The following is a 24,545-nucleotide window of genomic DNA, read 5'->3' as shown; positions in this document are numbered from 1 at the left end:
GCTTTGATTCATTTATTTATTTGCTCCCCAGGACTGCTGAGCACCCTGGTGCTCCAGCTCTCGCTACTTTGGAAAGGCCATTTAGGGCGATTACTTATTTATTTGCAGCGGAGCCCGCGCAGAGCGCTCTGAGCGCATCACGAGGACGGTCCATGCTCCACGGAGCTCCCGCTCCGAAGACTCTCTGGTGGAAAGAGGTCACGGGAAGGAGAATAACAATAGGCCATTTATATACAATTTATATGCAAGACAAATTGATTCATGATAGGCAGCCCACAGCAGCGGGTCTCCAGGAGGGGCCGAGGCAGGGGAGAGGCCCTGGTGACTCCGCAATGAACCTGCAGCAGGGAGCCAAGCTGAGCTGGGGTCCTCCTTTGTGCGCCACACTGTGTCATGGGTCCCATGAGGGAGTTATTGCCCAAGTTTGCTCTCTTCTGGAAAATGCTGCCACACCATTACAGCCTGCAAGAACATTGTGCTGGATGACACTTTGATATTCTGCTTAAAAAGAGGGAAAAAAAGGATGTAAAAAAGGATAAAAAAAAAATTAAACTGAGTCTGAGAGATACAAATCAGATGCAGATTTGCTGAGGGAGAGCAAAAAGGCTGTCACCATGTCCTTGTCCCCAGTAACCTTTAGGAGCAAGGTGGAACTGTGCCCCCACTGTGTCTGGTCCCCTCTCAACTGTCACCTTGTCAAGGAAAAGAGAACTAATTGCTGTTCATTGTTTCATCCTCAGGCCTATGTGCTTTGTGAAGCAACTGGAGATCCCTCAGTATGGAAGCTACCGGCCCAACATGGTCCCAGCAACCCCCCGGGCCAACTTGGCCAAGGAGCTGGAGAAATACTCCAAGGTCACCTTCGATTATGCAAGTTTTGATGCTCAGGTTTTTGGCAAACGCATGCTTGCCCCAAAGATTCAGACTAGCGAAACCTCACCTAAAGCCTTTAAATGTAAGTAGGGAGCAGGGATGGGCTTGGTTTTTGCATTTTCTGCCTTTCTCAGCATGTGGCGATGCTCTTGGGGTCGTGGCTTTGGGGTGATGGGAGACTCTTGGGGGGGGCTGAGCTGCTGGACCCTCCTGGCATGGGGAGGGTGAGGTGGGTCCCAAGGTGGGCACCGTTGATGGTGAGGGAAGTCCATGGCTGCTGGGAAAGTCTCTTTGGCTTTGGGAAGAACTGTGATGGGAACATTAACCTGAGTGATGTCTCGAGGTGGGATAAGTTACACAGTTGTCCTCAGTTGGTCCCCATTGCTTTGCAGCTCATATCTATTGATCTGGCTTTCCTCATCTAGCTAAATGGATTACAGTTTTCTTCTCTTCCATCTTATATATGACCCATTCCCCCCATTTGTCTTCCCTGCCGTGCTCTGCTCTCCAGTTCTACCTATCGATCACCCACCTCTATCTTCCAGCTCCTTCCTATCGTAGCCACCCACTCCTGCTCTGTTCTGAGGATCTTGCACTGGTTATAACTCTGGGTGAAAATGAAATGGCTGACTCAACCCTGAGGGGCCGGGCTGCCAAGGGCAAGAGGGACACTGCATGGGGACACAGCCCTTGCAAATGTGTTATTTGATACCCACTGTGCACCTCAAGACATTTTTTTGAGGGGCAAAAAAACCCCCCAAAACATTTAGGAGATCAGTTTGTAGAAGTCAGCAGCCTCAAAAGGGCTTTCTGTCTGGCTAATCCCACTTCCACAATCCTGTTTAATCCTGATGCAGCTGCTCTCTAAAAAAATGCTCGTACTTGAAAGCATCCTGGTTGTTGCACTACAATGGGAGCACCCTTTATTACAGTACTAAATCTGTACAGGATCAGACAATGAAATTGGATGGAGGCCAGAGAGCACAACTGCCACTGTCATCCTGGGTTAGGGCTGATGGAAAAGTAATTTGTTTCCCAGTACAAGTGATTCTCTCGCTGAATAGATTGTGTTATTTGCAATATTAGCAAAGAATTTTCAGGGTAATTGTACTGACAAAAATAATTCCAGCAGACCCACTAGGATAATCCTTTCCATTTTTTCTCATCACTTATTTCACTAATTTGCTGATTGCGAGTCTATTAGTGGTAGAAATACTTATGAAATGGAAAAGCATCGCTGAGCCTACGGTGTGAAATTGAAATTGGCATTTCCCGATCCTGGATATTGTCAGGTTGGGTTGGCGGATCCTTGCACCCCGCCTTGAAGACATGGATTAAACTGGACAGGAAAACAAGCAGCCAGACACAAGAATAACCATGTGGGCAAACCTCCAATGAGTTAATCAAAGCGACAGGATGAATATGATTGCCAATCATAGCAGGGAAATCTGCTCCTTTCACTGAGAACTTATTTTAAAGAGATCTTCATCCAGAGGGATTTATATTCCCCCGCATGCGTGTGCATAACTCCCATTAATGTCAATATGCATTATATACGCACGCAACGAGGAAAAAAGCAGTGCTGGGGAAGATTAGTATTTTATAGTGTCTTATATTACGAGTTTGTAATGGGAATAATGAAATCACTTTGCTCTGTGGCTGCATTAACTGAGGTTGGCTTGGTTTTGCCAACGATCAGGCCAAAGCTTATGAGTCTTCCCGGGGTGAGCTTCCCACTAAGGTAGGGGATGCTTTCCCCCAGAAAAAGCATGGTGGAATGAATTAAGAATTTGGAGATTTTGATAATTGATTCAGAATACAATCCCGTGACTGTTCTAAATCAGATGATCTCCTGTTTGCACCCACTGAAAGTACTCAGGGCCCCTAAATGGGATCAGCTTCAAATTTTATTAATAGGAAATTATTAGTTACAATTAGGTAAAGTTTTATTGTGTGTCCACCCAGAGAAATGCTTTCACTTCACAGGGTAATAAGACAAATTTTATCTCCAGGCTGGATTTGCTGCTGCTGTGACATACAGGAGCAGAGCAGCAGCGTGGCCATGTGCAGCTGTGCAATGAATCCTGTTACTCTGGCATATTTAAATGATATGTCAGCTGTCAGAAAATCCATATTTCACCAGTGTCGTCCTTGGAAGCTCATACTTTTTGACCATGTTTTTTCTATTAATGTAATTTTATAAATTTAAAGTTTTCAAACATGCTACTAGAAATGTTCCTGTAAGGCAGCCCTGCAGATAAGTTATGGACAGAGAGAGAACAATAAAAAAAGAGCCAGGAAGCTTCTCTAAGCTTTCTCTTTTAACTGCTTCCACTGAGGAGCAGCTCAGTGAAGAAAAGCACTTGTGTTTCGGGTATTGATGGCAGAGTCAGTTAATGAATTAACCTTTCACACCGAGCACAGGCTGCAGCCAGCGCTGCTCCTGTTGCACGTCCCAGGCAACAAACCAGCCCCTGGATTGGGAATAACCCCAGGAAGTGCTCATACACTAACTGTGTCACACTGACTTAACCTTTCCCTGCTGCTCACGATGCTTATACATTCGCCTTGTGTTGTTCCTTCTCTTTTTATTCCAGCCAAACCTTTTCCAAAGGCCTCTTCCCCCAGCCACAGCCCCTCCAGCAGTTACGTGAAGAGCACTTCATCTTCCTCCACAGGCTTCGACTACTCGCACGACGCGGAGGCTGCGCACATGGCGGCCACCGCCATCCTCAACCTCTCCACCCGCTGCTGGGAGATGCCTGAGAATCTCAGCACCAAGCAGCAAGAGGCCCCTGGAAAGGTGGGTGAATGTGGCCAGGAAACATCTTGGTTTACCCTTCCTTTCATTTAGTTTTTTTTTTTTTTAATATAGAGGGAATGCAGGCACTCATCCAAAGTCTCCCTTTTGGCTCCCCACTTTGGGTTTGGAGGAGGGAATCTTGGCTCTCAAAGTCATGTGGAGGTGCCTCCCATGTGAGATGAACATCAGTCCCAAGCCAAGTCTTGGGCTGAGACTGGATATTAGGAAAAAAATTATGATTTTTGATGGTCAAGCCCTGGAACTGGCTGTCCAGAGCAATGGTGGAGTCACCATCCCCGGAGGGATTTAAAGGATATGTGGATGTGACACTTGGGGACATGGTTTAGTTGTGGGCTTGGCAGTACTGGATGAATGTTTGGGCTTGATGGTCTCAGAGGGCTTTTCCAACCCAAACAAATTCAGTAATTCTATGATTCTCAGAGCTGGTTGCAGTTTTTCCCTGATCTGTATCTGATGCCATTTGAAGTTCCCCAATTGTGTGCAGTCTGATCTCCAGCTGTTTTTCAGAGGAACACAGGTTTTCCCAATGTCCCGCGGAGCACTCCCAACCTTGGGCAAATCTTTTGGATGCCATGAGGCATCCTCAGTGACACTAGATGCCTGTGTTCAATCAACTGAGCCAAGATATAATACTTGCTGGTAGTCGAGTGGTGTCTTTGCACGACATATTCCTGGTATGTTTAGGAAAGACCAACCCTTTTTGTTCAGTTCCTCCTACCTGGCTGTGGAGAGGATGACACGCGAATACCTGCCCACTGCACTGAAAAAGACAAGTGGGGAGGCAAGATCCCCATGGGGACTTTCTGGCAGCTGCTAACAGTGGTTGTGTTTCCAACCTTTCAGTCCATGGACATCGAGGTGGATGAAAACGGGACTCTGGACTTGAGTATGAACAAACACCGCAAACGGGAGAGCACCTTCCCCAGCAGCAGCAGCTGCAGCAGTAGTCCCAGCATGAAGTCCCCAGACGTGTCCCAGCGCCAAAACAGCACCAGTGCCACGAGCAGCACCATGACCTCCCCCCAGTCCAGCCAGACCTCCCGCCAGGATGAGTGGGACGGGCCCATCGACTACACTAAACCAAACCGTCAACGGGAAGAAGAGCCGGAGGAGGTGAGCAGTGGCTCCTGATGCTTGAATAACAACTCAGGGGACATTGAACACCATGTTTGCCTGCACAGTTGTCCTATTTCCCCCAGAACCCTCAGTCTGGCCTTTGAGCCAAGGGAAGAAATATTCCTGGCTTTGTCAGTGCCAGGGAAAACCAGGCAGGAAGCAACTGCTCTTGGATCTGTTGGGATTCCCTTGCAAAGGAAGAAGCCACCACTTTGCTTGTCCTGGGTCTGCAGTGTTTTCTTCATTGCAAATCCTGTCAGCTCCCTTGCAGCAGTGCTGCTTCTGGTGATGTTTTTCAGGATGATTTATACCTGCCATTAGCAGCTATGGCCCTGCATGGCACTGACATTAATCCTGCAGGTGGGGAATTCAGCCATGATCCCAAGCTGGGGTGAGAGTTCTGGCTCTGAGAGCATCACCTGCCTCTCTGCCCATGGGGAGGCTGCCGAGGAAGAGTATGACAGGATTGCACTGATCTTCATCCCTCCAAGACCTTGGGAAAGCCATGTGTAAATCCCTTTACAGACGTGGTTTACACATTTCTCCTAAAAATCCAGGAAATTACAGGCTGTTGGATCTCTGGGCAGGGTGCTGTGAGGTGCTTGCAGGGGGCTCAGGAGTGCTGGTGATGCTGCACTAACCCTTAGCTGTGATGAATTTGGGATCCTTTCCCATCACAGCTCAGCAGCAATGATCACACCACAACTCTGCCCCTTTCCTTGCAGTCAGAGCCTGCTGCTCACTCTTTTGCCTCCTCGGAAGCTGATGAGCAGGAAGTGTCAGAGGAGAACTTTGAAGAGAGAAAATACCCAGGTGAAGTTACTTTAACCAACTTCAAGCTGAAATTCCTCTCCAAGGACATCAAGAAAGAGCTGCTCACGTAAGTCCTGCCTTCTTGTCTCTTCCTCCAAAATCTATTCATATGTACTTAGCCAGAATGGTTGGAAAGAAAATTAGTAAATACATTTTAAAAATAAGAACTGTAGCTCCCTGTCTTATTGTAATTGATCTTACTCATCCTCCCACAACAGCTGATCAATGACACAAAATATGTTCCTACATTACTTTGCAGCGATGAAGGGAACCTGAGAGCTTCGTGCTCTCGGGATTTATGGACAGGGTTGTGGGAAACCCCATTCAAGGCCAGTTTTTCCTGGTATTTTCCTGCAAGAGTGTTTCTGGCATGGTGAGGGAACCTACCCAATGTCCTAATCCCCTGTTTTGGGGCACTGTCTAATGTTGTGGAGCCAAGAGCACCCAAGGGATCTCAGCACTTTCTTGAAGGGGGTGTTGAACACAGGCTGTCTCATTGAGAAGACAGGATTTGTTGGCTTAGAGCAATGGGTCCCAGCATTGTGATACTGCAGGAACACAAAATGTGACCTGAGGCTGCAGCAAGTTTGCTGTTGTGTTGCATTTTGCATTGGAGATGTGACCCAGCTCACATCTGTCTGTCCGTTGTGTGGGTGGAAGTACAGACCCAGATCTGCCCTATGGGATGGAGGATGGCTCTGCATCCACACTGATTCCCACAGGAATGGTTAACGTTTAAATGTTGGAGCAAAACACGGCAGCTTGGACCTGGCTCTGGTCTAACAGCATGTAGGGATCAGCCTGGAGGTTGTGATGGGGAGGTTTCCCCTTGCAGGCATCCCAGCTGCTCCTGGCTTCTTCCCTGTGCATCTGACCCTCCCACACATCACACAGGGAGCTGGTGGGCACTGTTCTGCTGCTCACATCTAACTCACTCGTTATCTGCAGGCACGAGGCTGAGGGAGCAGCCAGCCAGGGAGGAGATCTGTGGGGGCAGAGCAGCAGCAGCATCTTCCCTAAATGAACAAAGCTCAGACCAGCTGCCCTACACAAAGCTCTAAAGGGTTTTTTTAAATCCCACCAGTGATGTGAACAGCAATTTCTGCGGTAGAGCCCCGAAGTCCTCCTGTGCTTTAATTTTATTGCGATGGTAAAGAAATTTCCTAAATGGAAACAGCCCTAGAATAAATAAACAGTGTCGTGGGCAGTCCTGAGACTTTCCTCTCCATTTAATATCCTTGTTCCCCTCCGGCCCAAGGGCTGCAATGAATTAGCTGCAGTTAACTCAGGAGCAGACTCGCCCGCTGTGCCTGATGCTCTGTGTCTGGGTGCAGTTCGTGTGCCACTGCCAGGCAGGTGCCCCTCACCTGTACCTTCCCATCACCCCCAGGCACAGTTAGAGGTTACTGTCATTCCCTTTCAGCTGCAAACAGTGTTTGCAAGCTTTTCTTTGCAGCTGTAAGGGCTGGGAGAAAGAAAAAAAAAAATCATTTCAGAAGGCTGAAATCTGAAGCACCTTATTCAGATCTGAAATCTGATCAAGATGATTCCTGCAGCCAGAGCTTCAGTATGGCAGGAATCATCCAACCTGGCAGCAGCAGCCAGGGGTGGCCACGTCTGTCAGGCTGTACCACCAAGCAGGTCTGTCAGTCCCCCACTGCCACCAAGCCCTCCTATCAGCTAAGGGTTTTAAACACTTTCTTTGCCTTTGCCAGAATTTTTTCCTCTTTTTTAAAAAAAATTGTGGTTTTAGGATCCTTATGATCTTTTAGAAGTAAAAAGGGAGGAAGGGGAGGTGAAAGGGAAGCAGCTGGTTTATATCCATGCAAAGATAGAAACACACACCAAGATCTGATGGATGGGGCTGGTGTCAGGGGTCTGGCAGCAGGGCTGGACTGAGACAGACCCTAAGGGGGCCCTGCTGGCTCTGCCCACCCGTGGGGCTTGGGGGAATCCATTCCTTTCCCACACTTATGCTCTTTGTTGTTGTTGTTGCCCAGTTGCCCAACCCCAGGCTGTGATGGCAGTGGACACATCACGGGGAACTATGCCTCTCACCGCAGGTGGGTCGACAGTTTTTCCATGGTTTGAACTTTAAAAACAACTTTATTTTTTTTTCTTTTGGTATAATTTGTGACCATGTGGATAGTTTGGTTCTGTTTCCTCCCCCCTTCTGTTGCCCCTCTCCCTCCCCATGCCCCAGCCCTTTTTCTTTTTCCTTTTTCCTTTTTTTTTTTTTTTTTTTTTTTTTTTGCTTATCCAGATATTCCATCTCTTCTCTTTCAGCCTTTCTGGTTGTCCTCTTGCTGACAAGAGCCTCAGAAACCTCATGGCTGCCCACTCTGCTGACCTCAAGTATGTTTGTGCTCAACTTGGAACTCCTTTATTTTCTTTATTTCCACACTTTTTTTTCTCTCCCTTCCTGCCCCCACACCTCTTGCTCTGCTTTTGCTTTTCCATCCCCTCCCTTCTCCTTTCAAAGAGCTGATCAAAACCTGCCTGCGAGGAGCTCTGGTGGAGTCCAGCTTCCAGCTGCTGCATTGAAGAGGCAATGGCATGGAAGAAGGATAATTTTGGGGAAGGGGCTGATGGCAATGACTGGAAATAACCTGGACACCTGGCAGGTTTCCTCTGGGCACTGTAGACATGTTATTTTCTTTTTCACTTGGCATCTTTTCCCAAGCTCTTGTTGCCTGGTTTGGGCCATAACCCTTTTCATTCAACATTTTTGTCCATCTCAAATAATCCAAAGCCTGGATTTATTTTTGGGTAGAGACACAGCTGGGAGCTCACTGCCAGCACACAGACGAGCCAACTCTTTTGGAGAACCTGGGGTGCTATTTTTATGCTACATTTTAGGGGCTGTTTGGGATGTAGTGAGAGAGGTTCCTCTTCATTTCCATGATTTGTGAGGGAATGAAAGAGGGAGTGAGCAAATGCTTGGTGAGGCCAGATCCTGAGCCAGTGGTCAAGGGCTCACAGAAATTCAAACTTTCTCATTCCCATTGCTGTTTCTGAAGGGAGGAACCTGGTTCTGACATTTTCATTCAGGTATCGTCCTCTGAATCCCATATTTAGCTTTGCTGCTGTCTTCTCCAAACTCCTCCTTTTCAGTAGGAGCTGATTTTTCAGAGGTGAGTTTCGCAAATGCTCTCTTAGGTTGCCTTCCCTAAAGAAAGGTGAAATTGTATTTAGTTGGGAACACCGGGGAGACCCCAACCCCTTCCACCCAATCTGCATCTCTGGGGTAAAACCCATTGTGAAGTTTTTTCATCATCTCTTTCATGGGCCCAGCCTATCCTTGCAGGCTGAGTCTCCTCTGAGTTCCCAGCTTTGCTGAATCCAGTTATTTTGATAATTTAGACACTGAACTATTCATAACTACCACTGAGGAGCCTCCATGGAGAGTAAAGCCTCACAAAGGGCTTCACATTGCACAGGGCCACCATGAAAAAAACCCCAAAAGTGCTGTGCCCTGTGTGCAATCAGGGGTGTCTGGAGCCATAGGTGAGTCAGTGGCTGCCCCAGCGGTCACTAAGGTCATTGGAAAGGTCCCAAATCCCTCTCTGGTGGCTCCTGGACTTCTCTGTGCCCCACAACCAGTGTGGTGGCTGGTGCCAGGAAAAGTGTGAGTTAACCACCTGCTCCTTATCACAGAGGTGGACAAAATGGCAGGATTAGTTGATATTAATAGAATTTGCTGGTGGATGGCAAGGGCTGCTGTGATTAGTGCTAAGTACACTTAATCAAGCACTATAGACCATACACATTTTGAAAAGACCTCTTCAAAGAGCTTTGCTGAACTGGTGTTTCTCCAACAGTTTGAAGGAATAGCCAAGTGATCAGACAATTAGTGTTAAAGATATTAAAAGCTCTCAGGAGCAGTGGCCATTCCCAGTAAGGGCCAGACCAAAAGCAAATGGGCTCATCCCTGAGACCAAGAATCATTTCCAGCCTTGCTGTGTGGCATCCTGTGTTCCCCTCTGGCATCCAGTGTCAGTGCTTTTTATCAAAATACTCTGTAAAAAAAAAGGAGACTTCTGGCTTCAAAAAAGCTTCTTAATATCATTTCCTCAAATACCACTTTTTTTTTTTTTTCTACATCCTGGTGGGGATGGGAGCAGAGGAAGGAGGAAGGGATTTTGAGATGTTATAGATTGCACAGTCATAGCTTTTCAGAACTCCAGATAAGACCATGCCAATGTTTCTATTATAAATTTTATTTCAGGGGTTAATATCCCTGATATTAAAAAAATAGCTCCAGGCTGGAACATGCAATAAAAGGTCTCTGTTGGTATGATTTGTCTCCAGATAATTAAAAATAAAAATCAAATTACTTCTCTCTCCTCTTTAAAAATCCTGAAAGGGAGAAAGAGTTTGGTGTTAGTGTTTTCATAATATCCTCCCACCCCGAAGCTAGAACAACGGAGAAATAGTTTTGCTTTCTACTGTAACAGTGTAGACCTGGGAAATATCACAGTCATCTCCCAACCCTGTAATTTCTAAATGAGTTGAAGAATTTGAACCCCCCATTGAGGTCCTGCTGGATGTGTCCTGCTCTTACTGCACCAGACCTGTGTGCGCTTGTTTTCCTGGCTCTGAGCCTCCCTGTTACCCCTCTAGGACCAGGACACGCCCCTGCTCTCCTACGCGAGGTGAGGTGCCAATTTTCTTTGCCAATAGAGATTATTCAGTGATCTGCAAATGCCAAAGTTTCCTTTGGAGCTACTGCAAAGAGGAGAATTTTGATATTCTCTGAACAAAAAAGAGACGACTTTAAAAAAGGCTATTTTCCAAGCTAAAGTCACCTGTGGAAACCATTGCTCAACTGACTCTCAGGGGGCAGAGCACCAGCGCAGAATCACAGAGTAGTTTGGGTTGGAAGGGACCTTAAAGGCCAAACCTGCATTGAGCAGGGGCATCTTCAGCTACATCAGGCTGCTCAGAGCCCTGTCCAACTTTGGGGAAGTATCTGGCCTTTCCCAAGGGCCCTGACCCCGGGGGCTGCCCGTGCATCACCACGTGTCCCATCATTTCACTGGCATGTCCCGGGGACACCAACCCCTGCCCTGCTGCAGCTACCGGCCAGTCACCCAGACCAGGCACCGGTGGCTTTAAAAACAGGGATGGAGAAAGTGGGGACACCCAAATCCCCTCTCCCGAGGGGAAGGGGCGCGCTGCAGGCTCGTGGATGTGCCCTGAGCTTTGCTCGCTCTGCTCAGAAGGAGCAGCTGAGCATCTCCCCCTGGCCCCGCGGCAGCACGGCGGATTTCCTCCCCACACCCTCTCCCCCGGCCGTAATCACTTGACTCAAACAGCCCTGGCTAATTGGCAGGCTGGCGTGCACATCCTCTGCACACACTCTTCGCCTCTCCTCCTTGTCCCCATGACAACTTTTATGTCCGCCGCGTCACCTACAGCACTGGGAACAGATCTTTGTGCTGCGGCACTTTACATCCCCTCACCGCTCTGGCTCTGAGCCCTTAATGATGTGGTGCTTAACTCGGGCCATTATCTCCGTGCCGCTGGGTGGGCTCGCAGCCCCCGCCAGCCTTTGTGCAGGTTTGGGCGATCGCAGGAGCGATCCCGAGCCTTTGCTGGAGAGCGCTGGATGCTCACCTGGGAGCTCAGGATGCGCCTCCAAAGGGCACTTGGTAACGCAGCTGCTGGGGGCTGAGGGGCAGAGACTGCACCAAAAGCTGCTGTGTGGTGACCCGGTGACCCTCAGCCCCTCACAGGCTGTCCCCCTGCTGTCACCCTGTCCCCTGCCCATGGTGTTGTGGAAGGAGGGGACCCAGGTATAACCCAACATTTTTCCTCCTGTTTCTTCATCATTTTCCGTCAGAATGCTGGCCAGTTTTGTACTCTGCGGACACTCCTGCTATGGGCTGCCTGTTTGCCCTCACTGAGATTATGCTCTCTATGTCACCCAGACCCGAGCCAAAACCTTCTGTTGGTGATGGCCATGGTGGCCCTGCTGTCCAGAGCTGTCAGCTCTTTTCCTGGTTTCTTGTCTCTGCTTGGGTCCATCCTCCTGGCCCTGGATGATCCCTGCCTCCCTCAAGATGACAAACACTGTCCTGGAGGGGTATTTTAGCTCTTTTTCAGCTCCTGAGCTGTCCCCTTCACGAGGGTGGGGACACAGGTCCCAGCCTCATGGGAGAGCAGCCCCCAACATGGCACAGATGTTCCTCTCCAGTGTCACATCGTGCAGGGCTGCATTGACTTCAGTACCATGGATGTTACAGGTCAAATCCTGTCCTTACAGAGGGTGAAGGGACAGGAAGGATAAACCTGCTCCTGTGTTGGCAGTGCCCAGATTTCTCTTTGAGGAGAGCTGTCAGAGTGTGGATCCCCTGCTCATATCCCCAGGCTAATCCAGGCCTCCCTTGCCTCCGCAGGTGCCCTACTCCTGGTTGTGATGGCTCTGGTCACATAACAGGAAATTATGCATCGCATAGAAGGTAAGATCTTCCTTAAATTATTTTCTCTCTAGCTTCTTTCTGTGTTGCTTTTTTTTTTTTTTTTTTTTTCCCCCTGCAGTGGGCAGAGTTGTAAAGTTCTGAATAAAACATTAATGTTACTGACAACTGAAGCCTATTTTCATCTCTTTAATCTGACTTCTTTTTTTTTTTTTCTGATGTTTCCAGCATCTGATTAGAAGCTCCTTTCAACAGAATAAAAGACAAAGGGTCAGATTTTAGCTGATGCAATGTTCCTGTTAATATGGCTACCTATTTATGACTTCTATTATCACTTTAGAACATTAATAGCTTAGATCTGAGCCTTCTGTTTCAACAATTCCATTAAACATTGCAGGCTGTTAGCAGATATCTTCTTATCTAGACACCATTAATTACTGTCCATCTCCCTCAATTTTTTGCTATTTTTTTCCTACTGACTTCTCCTCGTGATGTGAAGCTGCAAAGCGAGAGAGATCAAAAACACTGTGCCAAATTCAAGGGAAAGATGACTGAAGCGGGGGAATAGCAAATGCAGAGATTCTGCCAGTGAGACAGGCCTTTCTTCTCTTTTTAACCACAGTCTGTCAGGCTGCCCTCGTGCCAAGAAAAGTGGGATCAAGATCACCCCGACAAAGGATGATAAAGAAGACCCAGAGCTGATGAAGTAAGTCTGGAAATAACTCCTGAACAGAGCTTGTCACAGCACCCACCCCACATCCCCCCTCGCTCACACTGCTTTGAGCATCCTCTACCAAAGCTCTTTGCTGTGTTTTGGTGTTGCAATTTTGATATTTGCTGCAAAAATGGGATGGTGGGGAGGCAATGGTGTAGTTTTCTTGCAGATGTGAAAGGGAGGTTGGTAGAGCACAAACAATTTCTCTGCTACCTGTACTTTATATAATTCCTGGGAAATGACACCGGTGTTGTAAATGAGGGCAAAACCCCACAGTCAAGTCAAACATTGCATGTTTTTGGGAAGCAATGGGCAGGCAAGGGCTGATGGACTGGTTTAACTGCCAGGAGCACAGCAGAAGTAGAAACTACCCAGCACTGAGTTGGGTCAGGATCTGGTAACCCTGAATAAACTGTGCTTTGTGGAGTATTTGCCAGGGCAGAATATTTGAAGTGAACTGAAAAAAACCCTCTCTCTGCTGCCTCAGGCTGAAGTTTTCAAAACATCCCAGGGGAGTTATTCCTGTGGGGAGTAGAGATTTAAAATTTCTTAGTCCACCCCAGTAGTTTTCATGAGCTGTGAAATCCATTTGTCCTGACTTTTTGCAAGTCTGAGCATCACAGGCTCAGCATGTGGGGTCTGGCATCTGTATCTCCTTACACAGCTACAGGACATGAAAGGCAGCACTCACTCCAGGATTTTTTTTTTTTTTTTTTTGTACCTCAGAGCATCTCCAGCTTTTCTGAAGCCCGTACACTCACCCAGCAAGTGCAGGTGGAAGGGGGCAAAAAGAAACATGGAAAAAAATTATCAACAACTTTCAAGAGTTTCTCATTGCCCATGAGCACTGGCATTTCTGTCCAAACCCCTTTGGCTCAGCAGACTGTCTCCAAATGGATCTTTTTTAAAAACATTTTACTCCCAGGGCAGGTCTTGCTGTCACAGAGGAGCAGAGGTGGATATCTCCATGTGCCGAGGTTTTGGCCTGGAGCAGAGGCTGAGCCAAAGCAGGACCCAGCAGGGGTGGAAGAACCCTGTGGGGGCCGTGGGAAGCTGGGATGTGCCTGCTGGGGGGGAAGGACCTTTCAGAAAAAGATGATATTTGAGCCATCTGCTCTGTTCTTCCTCCTCAGTATACAGGAAGGAAAGCCTCCTAGTTAAATGAGCCATGTGATAATTAGCAGGAGTTAGCAGAGTTTATTAAAAATTAAGCAACCTATTCGAGAATCTGCAGGAAAAAAGGCCTCTTTTGGCTCAAATACACTGAATTGCTGGTGGTGTTGCAATGCTGTGCCATTAACCAGTGGCACAGGGGAGGAAAGGGCAGGCAGCAAATTGGGGGTGTACAACTGCTGGCTGTTGTACCTTTGCTCTCACCATGGCTGGAGCCTCCAGTTGGGAGGTGACCCCTCTCCGTGGTTTCCCCAGGGACACGTGCCCTGTGGGGCTGGGGAAGCTGTGGTTTTGTTCATTTGTACTTTCCCCATTCAGGGCAGGACAGGGCAGAAATGTGCCAAGCAGTTTCCCCAGTGTGTTTTCTCTGCACAGAAATCACTTCCCAGTGCAAGGGGAAAGGAGTTTTTATGTTGATGGTTTGTTACGGGGACCATGGGGTGGGCTGTCAGGACACCCACGGCAGAGTGAGGGTCCCCACCAGCATTCTCACCAGGGGCTGGGTTTCTCCTAGTCCACCCTAAAGATGCAAACACTGGGGAGATAAAGTTGCAAGAAATCACGTAATTGTTTGGGTTGGAAGGGAACTTAAATCTCACCTCATTCCAACTCTCTGCCATGGGGTGGGACACCTTCCACTAGACCACATTTCTCAAAGATCCATCCAGCCTGGCTTTGGACACTTCCAGGGGTGGGGCATCCATAGATTCTCTAGGTTCCAGGCTCCAAACAGGGTAGGAGCACCACCAGAGCTGGACTTTCTGACTCCTAGAAAGCTGGTGCCATCCACCCCCAGACAGGTCTTGGTGGAACCATGGGCATGTGTGCAGGAAATGTGGGATGGGCTGGGAGGGTCTCTGCAGCAGCAGGAGGTGAAGGCATTCCCTATCATCCCATGGCCCAGACAGCAACACCCCTCTCTTCCAATACAGCCAGGGGGAGCAGAAGCTCCTCTGAGATGTGCAAAACAATGTGGCCCAACAATCCCAGCTGGTGCCTTCCCCCAGCCTGTGGAAGTGTTCGTCCCAGCACCCACAGCAAGGTGTGCCTGGGGTGGGTTTATGTTAAGCAGCTTTGGCTCTAAATCCTTCCTCTGTCTGCACCGAGCTCCTCTTGGAACCCGGCTGAGTTTTGCACGTCGTCACCGAGGAGAAAGTCATTTAGCCCCTGTTGTTTGTGCTGTTCATCCTTCAAGTAATTTGCTGCAGACGTGATTGAACAGATCACCTCAACCTTCAGCCCAGCCCATAGAGAGGAAGCATCCACAGGTGTCTAATTGATCAAACACTACTGGTGCTCCCATTAAATAATAATAATGTAAAAAAAAAAAAAAAAAGCAACTTTAAAATATGTCCAAGACAGCTGTTTTGTGCAATAAGGCTCTAGTTTACTTTTTAACAATGAAAATGTAATAAAAGTTAAATTAACGGTGTAAAATATGTAATGGTTGGGCTGTAACGGCTGCATATGAAATGCTGGGGTTTGTCTCTTTCTCTCTTGCTTTTCCCCCCCTCTCCCCCTTCTCCTTTTCCTCCTGAGGATTCAGTAATTTGCTCGTGATCATATAAAAGCAATGATGTTATGAATTTACTGAGGATCCTGCTGGCAGGGATATTATAAGTGAATTGTGCTGCATTTGCAGCTGATTAAAATCGAGATCAGCATTTTTCAAATTATCTTGGGAAAAGGCTGGGTGTAGGGCCCCCCCCTTTTGCTGTCATCTCCCTTTTGTGTAGAATGTAAACAATCAGGGCAATAATTTCTGCGGTGAAATGCAGCTTGCGATTTTCAGGAGCAGCTCCACGAATGCTTTTGCTGGAGAGCCTCAAAGTCCCTAATTGCTTCCAAACTGAGGACATGAGGGTTATTTTTGTCATTTCTTACCTCCTTCCACCTCCCCTATTTTTGAGCAACCTCCCTTGAGTAATAAACTTCTAACTGTATTTATAATTGAAAAGCATTTTTAAAACAAAGACAAACCACAGCAGAAACCCTGATAGATACACTGGGTTTGTAGGATGGCTGGATTTAGGGAGAATGCCATTAGGTGAGGAGGGAGGAAAGAGATGCCTTTTAGAGAGCCACTCATGTGCTTGGCAGTAGCACAAGTTCTGTTGGTGCTTCCACAAGGCTCCTCACAGCTCCTGGGTGTTTCAACTGGCCATAAAGAGGCAGAGGTCTGGTAAGTGCAGGGCTCATGTCCTGCCTTGATGATAATTCCCATTTTATCCCCTCGAAAGCGTGGGTTGATCTCTCCAGAGAGGCAGTGTGTGAGCCAGGAGGAGGAGGAGGAGGCAGGAGAGGCCATGCCGTGGCTGCAGGGGGAGTGATGGCCCAGTGATTGGTCCTGTCTGATGGGGTGCAGGCTCAGAAACCCCTCGGATGCTGTCCTGGCAGGAAGAGGGCTGCAGCTCTTTGTGCACAGCCTGAACAGCTCCTGGCTCAGGGACTGACTCCTGGCTCAGGCTGTGTCCCCAAGGGCACAGACAGTGCTCCTATACCGTGTTGGCTGTGCTGGTGTAGGGTGATAAGAGATGAGCCTGGGTTCATCAGCAGTGACACAGGGCAGAGCCAGCAGTATGTGTGCGATGGTTCAGTGTGAGTGTCAGCCTTGGGCTACAGCAGGATCCCATGTCAGGCAGCCCAACCTGCCCAATCCATCCCCAGTGAGGCCCCCAGTACCTGGTTTCTGACACCATTGGGACCTACTTTTGCAGCCTGTGATGTGACCTCCACAGACTTCCCTCCGGCAGAATTCTCCTTGACTCTCTTTGGCTCTTTCGAAGGAGCAGTCACAACTCTTAATTTTCCATCTGCTGTTTCCATCAACCAACTATCTCCCCTGCAAATTCCAGACGAGACCCAAATGTAAATGCTCCTTTCCCAGCCTCATCCCTGCTCATCAATAATTCCCTCATGCTTTTATTCCTTCCCTCTGTTCCTCCCTCTGGATTGCTGTGCTGTAACTCTGGGTGCTTCCCCGTGTGCAGGTGTTGTCACGATCCGCTAATACGGATGGGGGTCATGACGGTTCGTTTACTGATCTCAGAGTGCAAAGGACACAAGAAAATTACAGTTTTAATCAAAACAATGCACCTTTATTGAGTGCCTACAGCATGGTAATGTGATAGAGGAGAAAGAGAGAGAAACAAAGAATAGAAAGATAGAAAGAGAGGGGAATAGCTACCAATAGATGAGATGAAGTCCTTGTGGCTGTCCGCCAATAGATCCGTCATCTTCCGTGGGGAGATCTCCAGTTTTGGTTAACCTAGGGATTCTCTTTATGGTCTTCCCAAAGTGACAGGCAGTTGGCCAAAAGGTGGGGAGATCACTACGAGGTCCGTTGAGGGAACGGCTACAGGACAGGCCAGTCCAGCAGCAAGCACAGCCAGTCCACCATTGTTCCTGCACGGGTTCCCATGGGAATGCATGCCAGTTTTTTGGTCCAGCAAACACACCTGCAGTCAACATTTGGCTGACGTCCCACCTCAGCCAGGCCAGAACTCCTTTGTTGGGGTTTGCAAGTTTCAGTCTCTGTCCTTTGGAGTTTAGTCTCTGTCCTTGATGACAGTCATGAGGCAGATGAGGGATCTCTGGGCCATCTCTCACAGGTGTCCGGTTCCGGGCTGCGTGGGGCTGGGACACATCAGCGGCAAGTACGCGTCACACCGGAGCGCCTCTGGTTGCCCCCTGGCAGCCCGCAGGCAGAAGGAAGGATCCCTCAACGGCTCCTCCTTTTCCTGGAAGTCCTTGAAGAACGAAGGCCCCACCTGCCCCACCCCAGGCTGTGACGGTTCTGGCCACGCCAATGGGAGCTTCCTCACTCACAGAAGGTAAATCCCGGGGTTCAAGGTGGTGTGAGCGTGGTGATTTTGGTGTGGATGAGCCTACCTGCCCCAAGATGCTGCTTGAGCAGTGTTCAGGTCCTGATGTGAGGCTCAGGAACTGGTGCTTTTGATGCTGAGTTCAGTCAGGTTGAAGTTTACTGAACAGAGGAAATATGTGTTTGTTTTAATATTCACAAAATCACAGGATGGTTTGGGTTGGAAGGGACCTTAAAGATCATCTCATTCCACCCCCCTGCCATGGGCAGGGACACCTTCCACTATCCCAGATTGCTTCAAGTCTCCTCCAACCTGGCACTGGACACTTCCAGCAATGGGGCAGCCACAGTTTCTCTGGGCAGCTGTGGCCTCACCACCCCCACAGGGAAGAATTTCTTCCTAATCTCTAATGTAACCTTAATTTGCTGGAGCAGAATTTGAGCACCACAAATAGGAGTTTGGTGCCCAAGACAACCAGACTCATCTCACCCTCCTCACCCGGCACACCTCCTCTTTTAGGAAGCAATGTGTTTTTAATCTTTGCTTAAAGAAAATTGCTCTCGCTCTATAAGTGGGGTGTTTTGTGGCATTATTCATAAAGCAATTTCCTCTGTACCATAAAAAGCTTTTAGAAGAACTGTCTCACAGCTTGAATTTCACCAAATGGCACATGCTCTTACGTTGGTAACATAAGCACCTATAAATACTGAGAATTTATGAAACCCATGTTTACTTGTCTTTCAGTTTGTCAGGGTGTCCAAGAGCTACTTTTGCTGGGAAGAAAGGAAAACTCTCAGGGGATGAAATTCTCAACACAAAGTTCAAGACCAGTGATGGTAAGATTTTTCACTCCTTTGCCTTGCGGGTGTGTCAGCGTACTGAGCCCATAGATCTTTTTCTTTTTAGACTGGGGAGTTTTCAGCTGAAATCTGGGCACAGATTCCAAGGACATCGTGTACTTTGAAGACCCATTCCTTGTGTTCTCTGGGTGTTTGTGGTTGCATGGTGCCAGTCTCACTCCTTGAGTCACACATTTTAAGGCAGCAACAATAAAGAAGGCAAAAGAAGTAATGCTGAAATTCAGATATTTTTTTTTAATATAAATTCACTGGCATTTTTACAAATCCCTTGCAGTCATTCAGCAATTTTCACCTATTCAGGGCTTTTAATACTGAGATATTTCTGGACCTGGAATTTTGTTAGCGATGGCACTTTGCATTTCCAGTGCTATTACTGAGTTTTCTGTGGTATTTGACAAGGTTCAAGCATTAAACTTGATAGTTTGGAACCTATAAATACCTGCACTCCTCTAGAAATATTGCTTTATTTTATGGACCTTGTAATTTCTCATCAAGACATGCATTAGTTTTTTAAATGGCATCATTCCAAACTCAGGATTGGAGAGAGTGACCTGATGGTTCAAAACAATCAACCTTGCCTGGTGTGGGGATGTGTTGGACTCCAACTGCTCTGCTGTCCTTTGCTTTTGCATTTACATATTGACCTGTTCAGGTCTCAGTGAACTGTGATAATAAAAATAATAATTATTAAAAAAAAATAGAAAAAAAAAAGGCAGGTGAGAGGTGTGTCCTGTTTCGAGGCTGTAAAAGCCAAGGTGAGGACGGTGCTCAGCAGAAAGCCCAACACTTTTGCTCTTCCCAAGAGCATTTGCTGACTGCCTGTGACCTTCCCTCGTGCAGTTCTGGAGAATGATGAGGAGATCAAGCAGCTGAACAAGGAGATCAGTGAGCTGAACGAGTCCAACTCGGAGATGGAAGCGGCCATGGTGAAACTCCAGTCCCAGGTTGGTGTCCTTGGCCATGCACTCAAGCCCAGGGGCACAGGGTGTTGGTGGGTGCCACAGGTGAGGGCTGGTAACCCTGCCGTGCTCCTTGCTCCACAGATCTCCACCATGGAGAAGAACCTGAAGAACATTGAGGAGGAAAACAAAATCATAGAGGAGCAAAATGAAGCCCTGTTCCTGGAGCTCTCAGGGTTGAGCCAGGCTCTCATCCAAAGTCTTGCCAATATCCGCCTTCCACACATGGTAAGAAACTTTGACAGTGCTCAGTCCAAGCTGGTGTCATTGAGGGAGCTGAGCCAAACCCAATTCATGATTTTTCACAATTAAAGAGTGGGAGAATTTCTTTCCGTACACCTCTGTGTCCTTTATAAGATCAGTACTTTTCCCTTATCTCTGAAGCTTGCATTATATCTCCCTTTTGTTGTCATTTTCTGCTGATCTCCCTTTGTATCTATTGTTCTGTCTCATTACATCTGGGAGCACTATCACAAAATAGGAAACTTTATCAAGGGCACCCAGTGCCTTTTAGGCTAAGACAGCACAAGCAGAGATCAGGAGGGATTGGATTTCAACGTCAGAAAGATCTTAGAGCTCCTATTATAATGCAGGTAGTTTCAATTCCGTTTTGAATAGCTGGCAGCTAAAGAATAGCATTCTTAAAGAGAGTGTATTTTGTTTAATTTAACAAGGTCTAACAGCCCACAGCATGTTACCATAGAGTTACTGAGAAATGAAAAGACTGCATTAAAATAGTAAAACCACAAAAGGCTATTAATTACCTTCTCTCTATTCCCAGGAATGTAATTACTGTTGTCAAAACCAGGTGTGTGGAGGTGGGGCTGGTGTTGTTGAGGAAGCTGTCCTCTTGCAACTCATAAAGACCATTGCAATGATCAGAGGAATGAGCTTTTGATTTATTTTTTTCTTTTTTTTTCTTTTTTTTTTTTTTTTTTGGAATCCTTTTCATTGGGGTTTGTATTTAAATTCAGGCTGGTTGGAGAGAAGCCATCCTCCAGCAGAGCAGTTTTGGATAGTATTCACCCAGCTGCCTAACTGGCAGAAAACCACTCGCTGAGAGCTTTTTTGTAAAGTGTTTGACACATAAAGGTCAAATAAACTGTTCAGCAAATATTTTTTCAAGGTTTCAGGCAACTCTAATTAAATGATGCCCATGAGACTTTTATGCCCATTTTATTCCCATTCTTTTTCTTTCTCCTCCCTCTCTTTTTTCCCCCATTAAGCTCATGTTAGATACTTGCAATGCCCCTTAAAAGCAGAAGCTGTACTGCAGCAGAGAGCTGGGCTGGGCAGCTGTGAGCCCAAGGTGACCCAACTTTGCCTTTGGTTCCCTCCGTGATGTTTCAGCAGTCCTGTTGTCCTCCAGCCCTTCATTTCCATGCCTTAACTCAGCCTCCAGCCTGTCAGGCTGCCTGCACACGCTTAACCTGATCCTGTTAATAGCTCCACAAGGCCAGTGCATAAAATTAAGGACCTGGTTAAGATCTGGCAGGATTAGGGCAATGATGAGATTCCTGTAGATGCAGCACAGCACACAAAAAGGCTTTGATGTGGAGACCTCCAGCTGTCTGTACACACAGAGAATCATGGAATAGTTTGGGTCAGAAGGGACCTCAAAATTCATGCTGTTCCAGCCCTCCGCCATGGGTAAAGACACCTTCCACTAAGTGAGGTTTCTCCAAGCCTGGCCTTGAGCATTTTCAGGAATCTACAACTTCTCTGGGCACTAAAATACACAGATGATTTATTGCAAAGTCTCTCATCCTCTTCCTGCTCTTCTACTAACGCTTTTATTTGGCTTTTTTTTTTTTCCATCTGCAGGAGCCAATTAGTGAGCAGAACTTTGATGCCTATGTGAACACACTGACAGACATGTACACCAACCAAGAGTGCTACCAGAACCCGGAGAACAAGGACCTGCTGGAGAGCATCAAGCAAGCTGTCAAGGGCATCCAGGTGTAGTGCCGTGGGATGGAGAGCAGCAAGCAAACAGACTGTAAGATGGAACTTCCCCTCCAAGTATTCAGGTTTACAAGTTAGAAAACTTGTTCAATGAATGAAAGAAAAAAAAAAAGAAAAAAAAAAGGACCAAAATATAACCAAGAGGCCATTTCTGAGACATGGAACTGATCAAACTCAATGTTCTCGTTTACTTAACTTTGGACCTTCTTGAGAAAAGTGGGATTTTTTTTCTACCTGGACCATGAGGTAGATCAGGATGGAAGGTTAAATTCTCCAGTAGGCTGTGGGGCTTGGTAGCAGGTGAAGAGCAGGCATCTTCCATGAGTTGCTTGTTCTTGCAGAATTGATCCAAGGGTTAAAACGTTACAAGAACAGAGTCTTGTCTGATCCAAGACTAGTGTATGACTGGCTTAAACCCTCATGTTGTCTATGGTCGTATGTCCAGATCACCTACTCACACATGAGTTATATTCTATGTCGCTACAAGTGCTGGAGCTGCAAGCTACCTGTAAATCTGAACCTGTGCTGGGCCTCCCAACCCCGAAGTGTTCAGATATCCACTGGGCATGGGAACTCTGAAGTATTATAAAGTAGCTTATTTTTATTTTCTGAAAGAAATCTGAAGAGCAGTTCTGGATCTCCAGTGGAAAGCGCAATGGAAAAAAGGTTCTCAGGGAAGCTTTTGGAGTTTGCAACTACAGTATTCCTTTGTCTGTCTTAAATATGAGAGTAGCTATTATGAATAGGCCAATCCAGATATTTCAAACAGAAGAATTTCTTTAATGTGTCATGGTCCGGTGTATATGATTTTTTGGAAATCTGTTTGATGACGGTTCTGGTTCTTTTCATTATTGTGATCATCCCTACAGTGGCGCAGTACTGCCAGTCCAGAGATCATACATCAATGCCAGAGAACGGTTGAGATTGCAATGAACAAAACAAAACAAATCAAATCAAAAAAGAAGCAAAAAACCAACAAAAAGAGAGATGTTAATTGATGGCCAGCAAAGTGCTTACTGTGAACCAGGAGTTGATTTCTTACACGTATCCACAGGGCAATGAGGATGGTTTGGTTTGGTGTTCTAGGATTTGTATGAAATCACAGCTCGAGCGCCATTTTGCAGCAACAACAACAACAACAACAAAAAAAAAAAAAAAAAAGGGAAAAAAGGAAAATAAAGAATGGTTTCAGGTGTTGGGAATTCTTCCAAAGAAGCAGTTGTAAGCATCTGGGTACACGCAGCCCTCTGTGCACTTAGAGAACAACTCTGTGAATGTCTTTGGGGCGTTGCCCTGCAGCACTGCTCCATGGCCAGGGCCGGCTGTCTCCCCACGGGGCTGCTCCCCACCTTGGCTCCCACCCGGAGCTCGCTTCCTTCTCCAAACACTTCAGTGGGGCAAAACCCCCTGAGGGGCCCTGGCCTGGGGGCATCCCACATCCCATACCCTGCATTGCTCCCGGCTGTGGGGCAGGCAGAGCTGGGGAGGATCTTGTTGACCCCAATAAAAGGCAAGAGTGTGGTGTCGTTTCGAGCCTAACCCTGCAGATATTCAGGGTGTAATTCCAGATTTGGAGAAGTCAGTGGAAAGTCCCAGTGACTACAGTGGCCACTGGATCTGGCCTGGAAGCCCATGAGTGGCTTGATTGGAGTTGTTCCCTGTGTTAAGTCCCATAGGGCAGTTGGCCTGGGTGGGCTTGCTCCCATACTTAAGTGTTTGCAGGATCAAACTCCACGAGTTCACTTATTTTAGAACCCATACCAAGTGCAAAAATACAAAAAAAAAAAAAAAAAAAAAAAAAAAGGGAAAATAAAAAGTATAAAATTTGAGGTGTTAAAAACACAACGTTCTTAACATGTAAATAGAGTCCAAATTGATTGTGACTGCAATTCAGTTAGTATTTAAAAGTAGAGAAATTGCACTTACTGGAAGAAAGAGAAGAAAAAAAAAGTAGTTAGTTTAATTATCCTGTAAATTATTTAATTTTGGCAAGATGTATGTAATTTATATTTACAACACCTTATGTTAACTTTTTGCTATTTATTTAACTTTTTTTATTTATTAATTTTATACTTATTTTAAACTGGACACTGCACCATAGAAATGAAGAATAAAGAAGCAAAAAAAAAAAAAAGGTAAAAATTAAAACTTTTGACCATAAAATATGATATTCAAAAAAAAAAAGAAAAAAAAGAAAAAAACCCCTCTACAACTCCTACTTGTAATTTTGATGCAACCAAGTTATTTTTTATATATTTTGTTATTTATTCTTTTAATGATGGGAATTTTTTAAAGATATTTTATAACTGAGACATTTTGATAATTTTTTGGTTTGTTTTTTTTGTGGGGGCAGGGGCACTGGGGGGAAGAGAGACTTTTTCAGTTTTACTTTTCTTTTTCATTCATATTGTTTCAGGCACTGACAACAGGAAATGAAAATTCTGTATTTATTATTTATTTAATATTTAAGTCGGGGAAAAAATGAACTGTGCTCTTGTTGTATATTTATTTTGTCGTTTGTGTGTTGGTTATGTGATGACTGAGTACTTGTTTATGTGAAGGAATACTGTTAATATTTAAATAATAAAGAGTCACATTGAAAGTTATAGCAGGCTACATGTTATTCTGTGAAAATGAATACTGTGATCTACTTTCCTCAGGAAATGTATTTTGCAGACAGAACTTCCTTATGTACTGGCAGGGTTATTTCATAATAAAACCCAGTTCTGTTTGTGACTTTAGTTCCTATGGTCTTTCTTCAAGCTGCTGCCAATGTGTCCCACTGGGCTGTGTCCTTGTCCTGCACTGTGGCTTGGGGGTGGTGAGTGTGTCCCTGCTGACCTGAAGTTCTAGCCAGAGACTGTGCACCTCCCACCTGGCTCTTCCTACCTCCTAAGCTGGGGGGTTTCAGGGGAATTTAGGTTTGGTACCCCTGAAGGCTCTGGAGAAAAGGGTCTCCCACCATCCAGCCAAGCAGGTGCTTAAAACCCCACTAGTGCTG

At 46.6% G+C, this 24,545-nt stretch overlaps 1 protein-coding gene across 1 annotated transcript in view; it reads left to right on the top strand.

Annotated features, from left to right (window-relative positions):
* Positions 1–24,280, top strand: part of MYT1 (myelin transcription factor 1) — a 42,772-nt gene extending 18,492 nt beyond the window's left edge. Inside the window, exons 10-22 of the mRNA XM_066198998.1 lie at positions 741–955; positions 3,471–3,676; positions 4,541–4,810; positions 5,539–5,693; positions 7,627–7,689; positions 7,913–7,981; positions 12,028–12,090; positions 12,671–12,754; positions 17,548–17,769; positions 18,505–18,596; positions 19,461–19,564; positions 19,664–19,807; positions 21,404–24,280. Of these exons, the coding sequence (XP_066055095.1) occupies positions 741–955; positions 3,471–3,676; positions 4,541–4,810; positions 5,539–5,693; positions 7,627–7,689; positions 7,913–7,981; positions 12,028–12,090; positions 12,671–12,754; positions 17,548–17,769; positions 18,505–18,596; positions 19,461–19,564; positions 19,664–19,807; positions 21,404–21,544 (1,828 nt within the window). The 3' untranslated portion in view covers positions 21,545–24,280. The remainder of the gene's footprint in view (positions 1–740; positions 956–3,470; positions 3,677–4,540; positions 4,811–5,538; positions 5,694–7,626; positions 7,690–7,912; positions 7,982–12,027; positions 12,091–12,670; positions 12,755–17,547; positions 17,770–18,504; positions 18,597–19,460; positions 19,565–19,663; positions 19,808–21,403) is intronic.
* The last annotated feature ends 265 nt before the right edge of the window (positions 24,281–24,545 follow it).

This window comes from Chamaea fasciata, unplaced genomic scaffold (assembly GCF_029207755.1).
Source record: "Chamaea fasciata isolate MVZ Bird 193981 ecotype frontalis unplaced genomic scaffold, bChaFas1.0.hap1 SCAF_17, whole genome shotgun sequence".
Classification (NCBI taxonomy): domain Eukaryota; kingdom Metazoa; phylum Chordata; class Aves; order Passeriformes; family Sylviidae; genus Chamaea; species Chamaea fasciata.
Note: the sequence above shows the minus strand (reverse complement) of the source record. Positions and strands in the feature narration are given on the sequence as shown.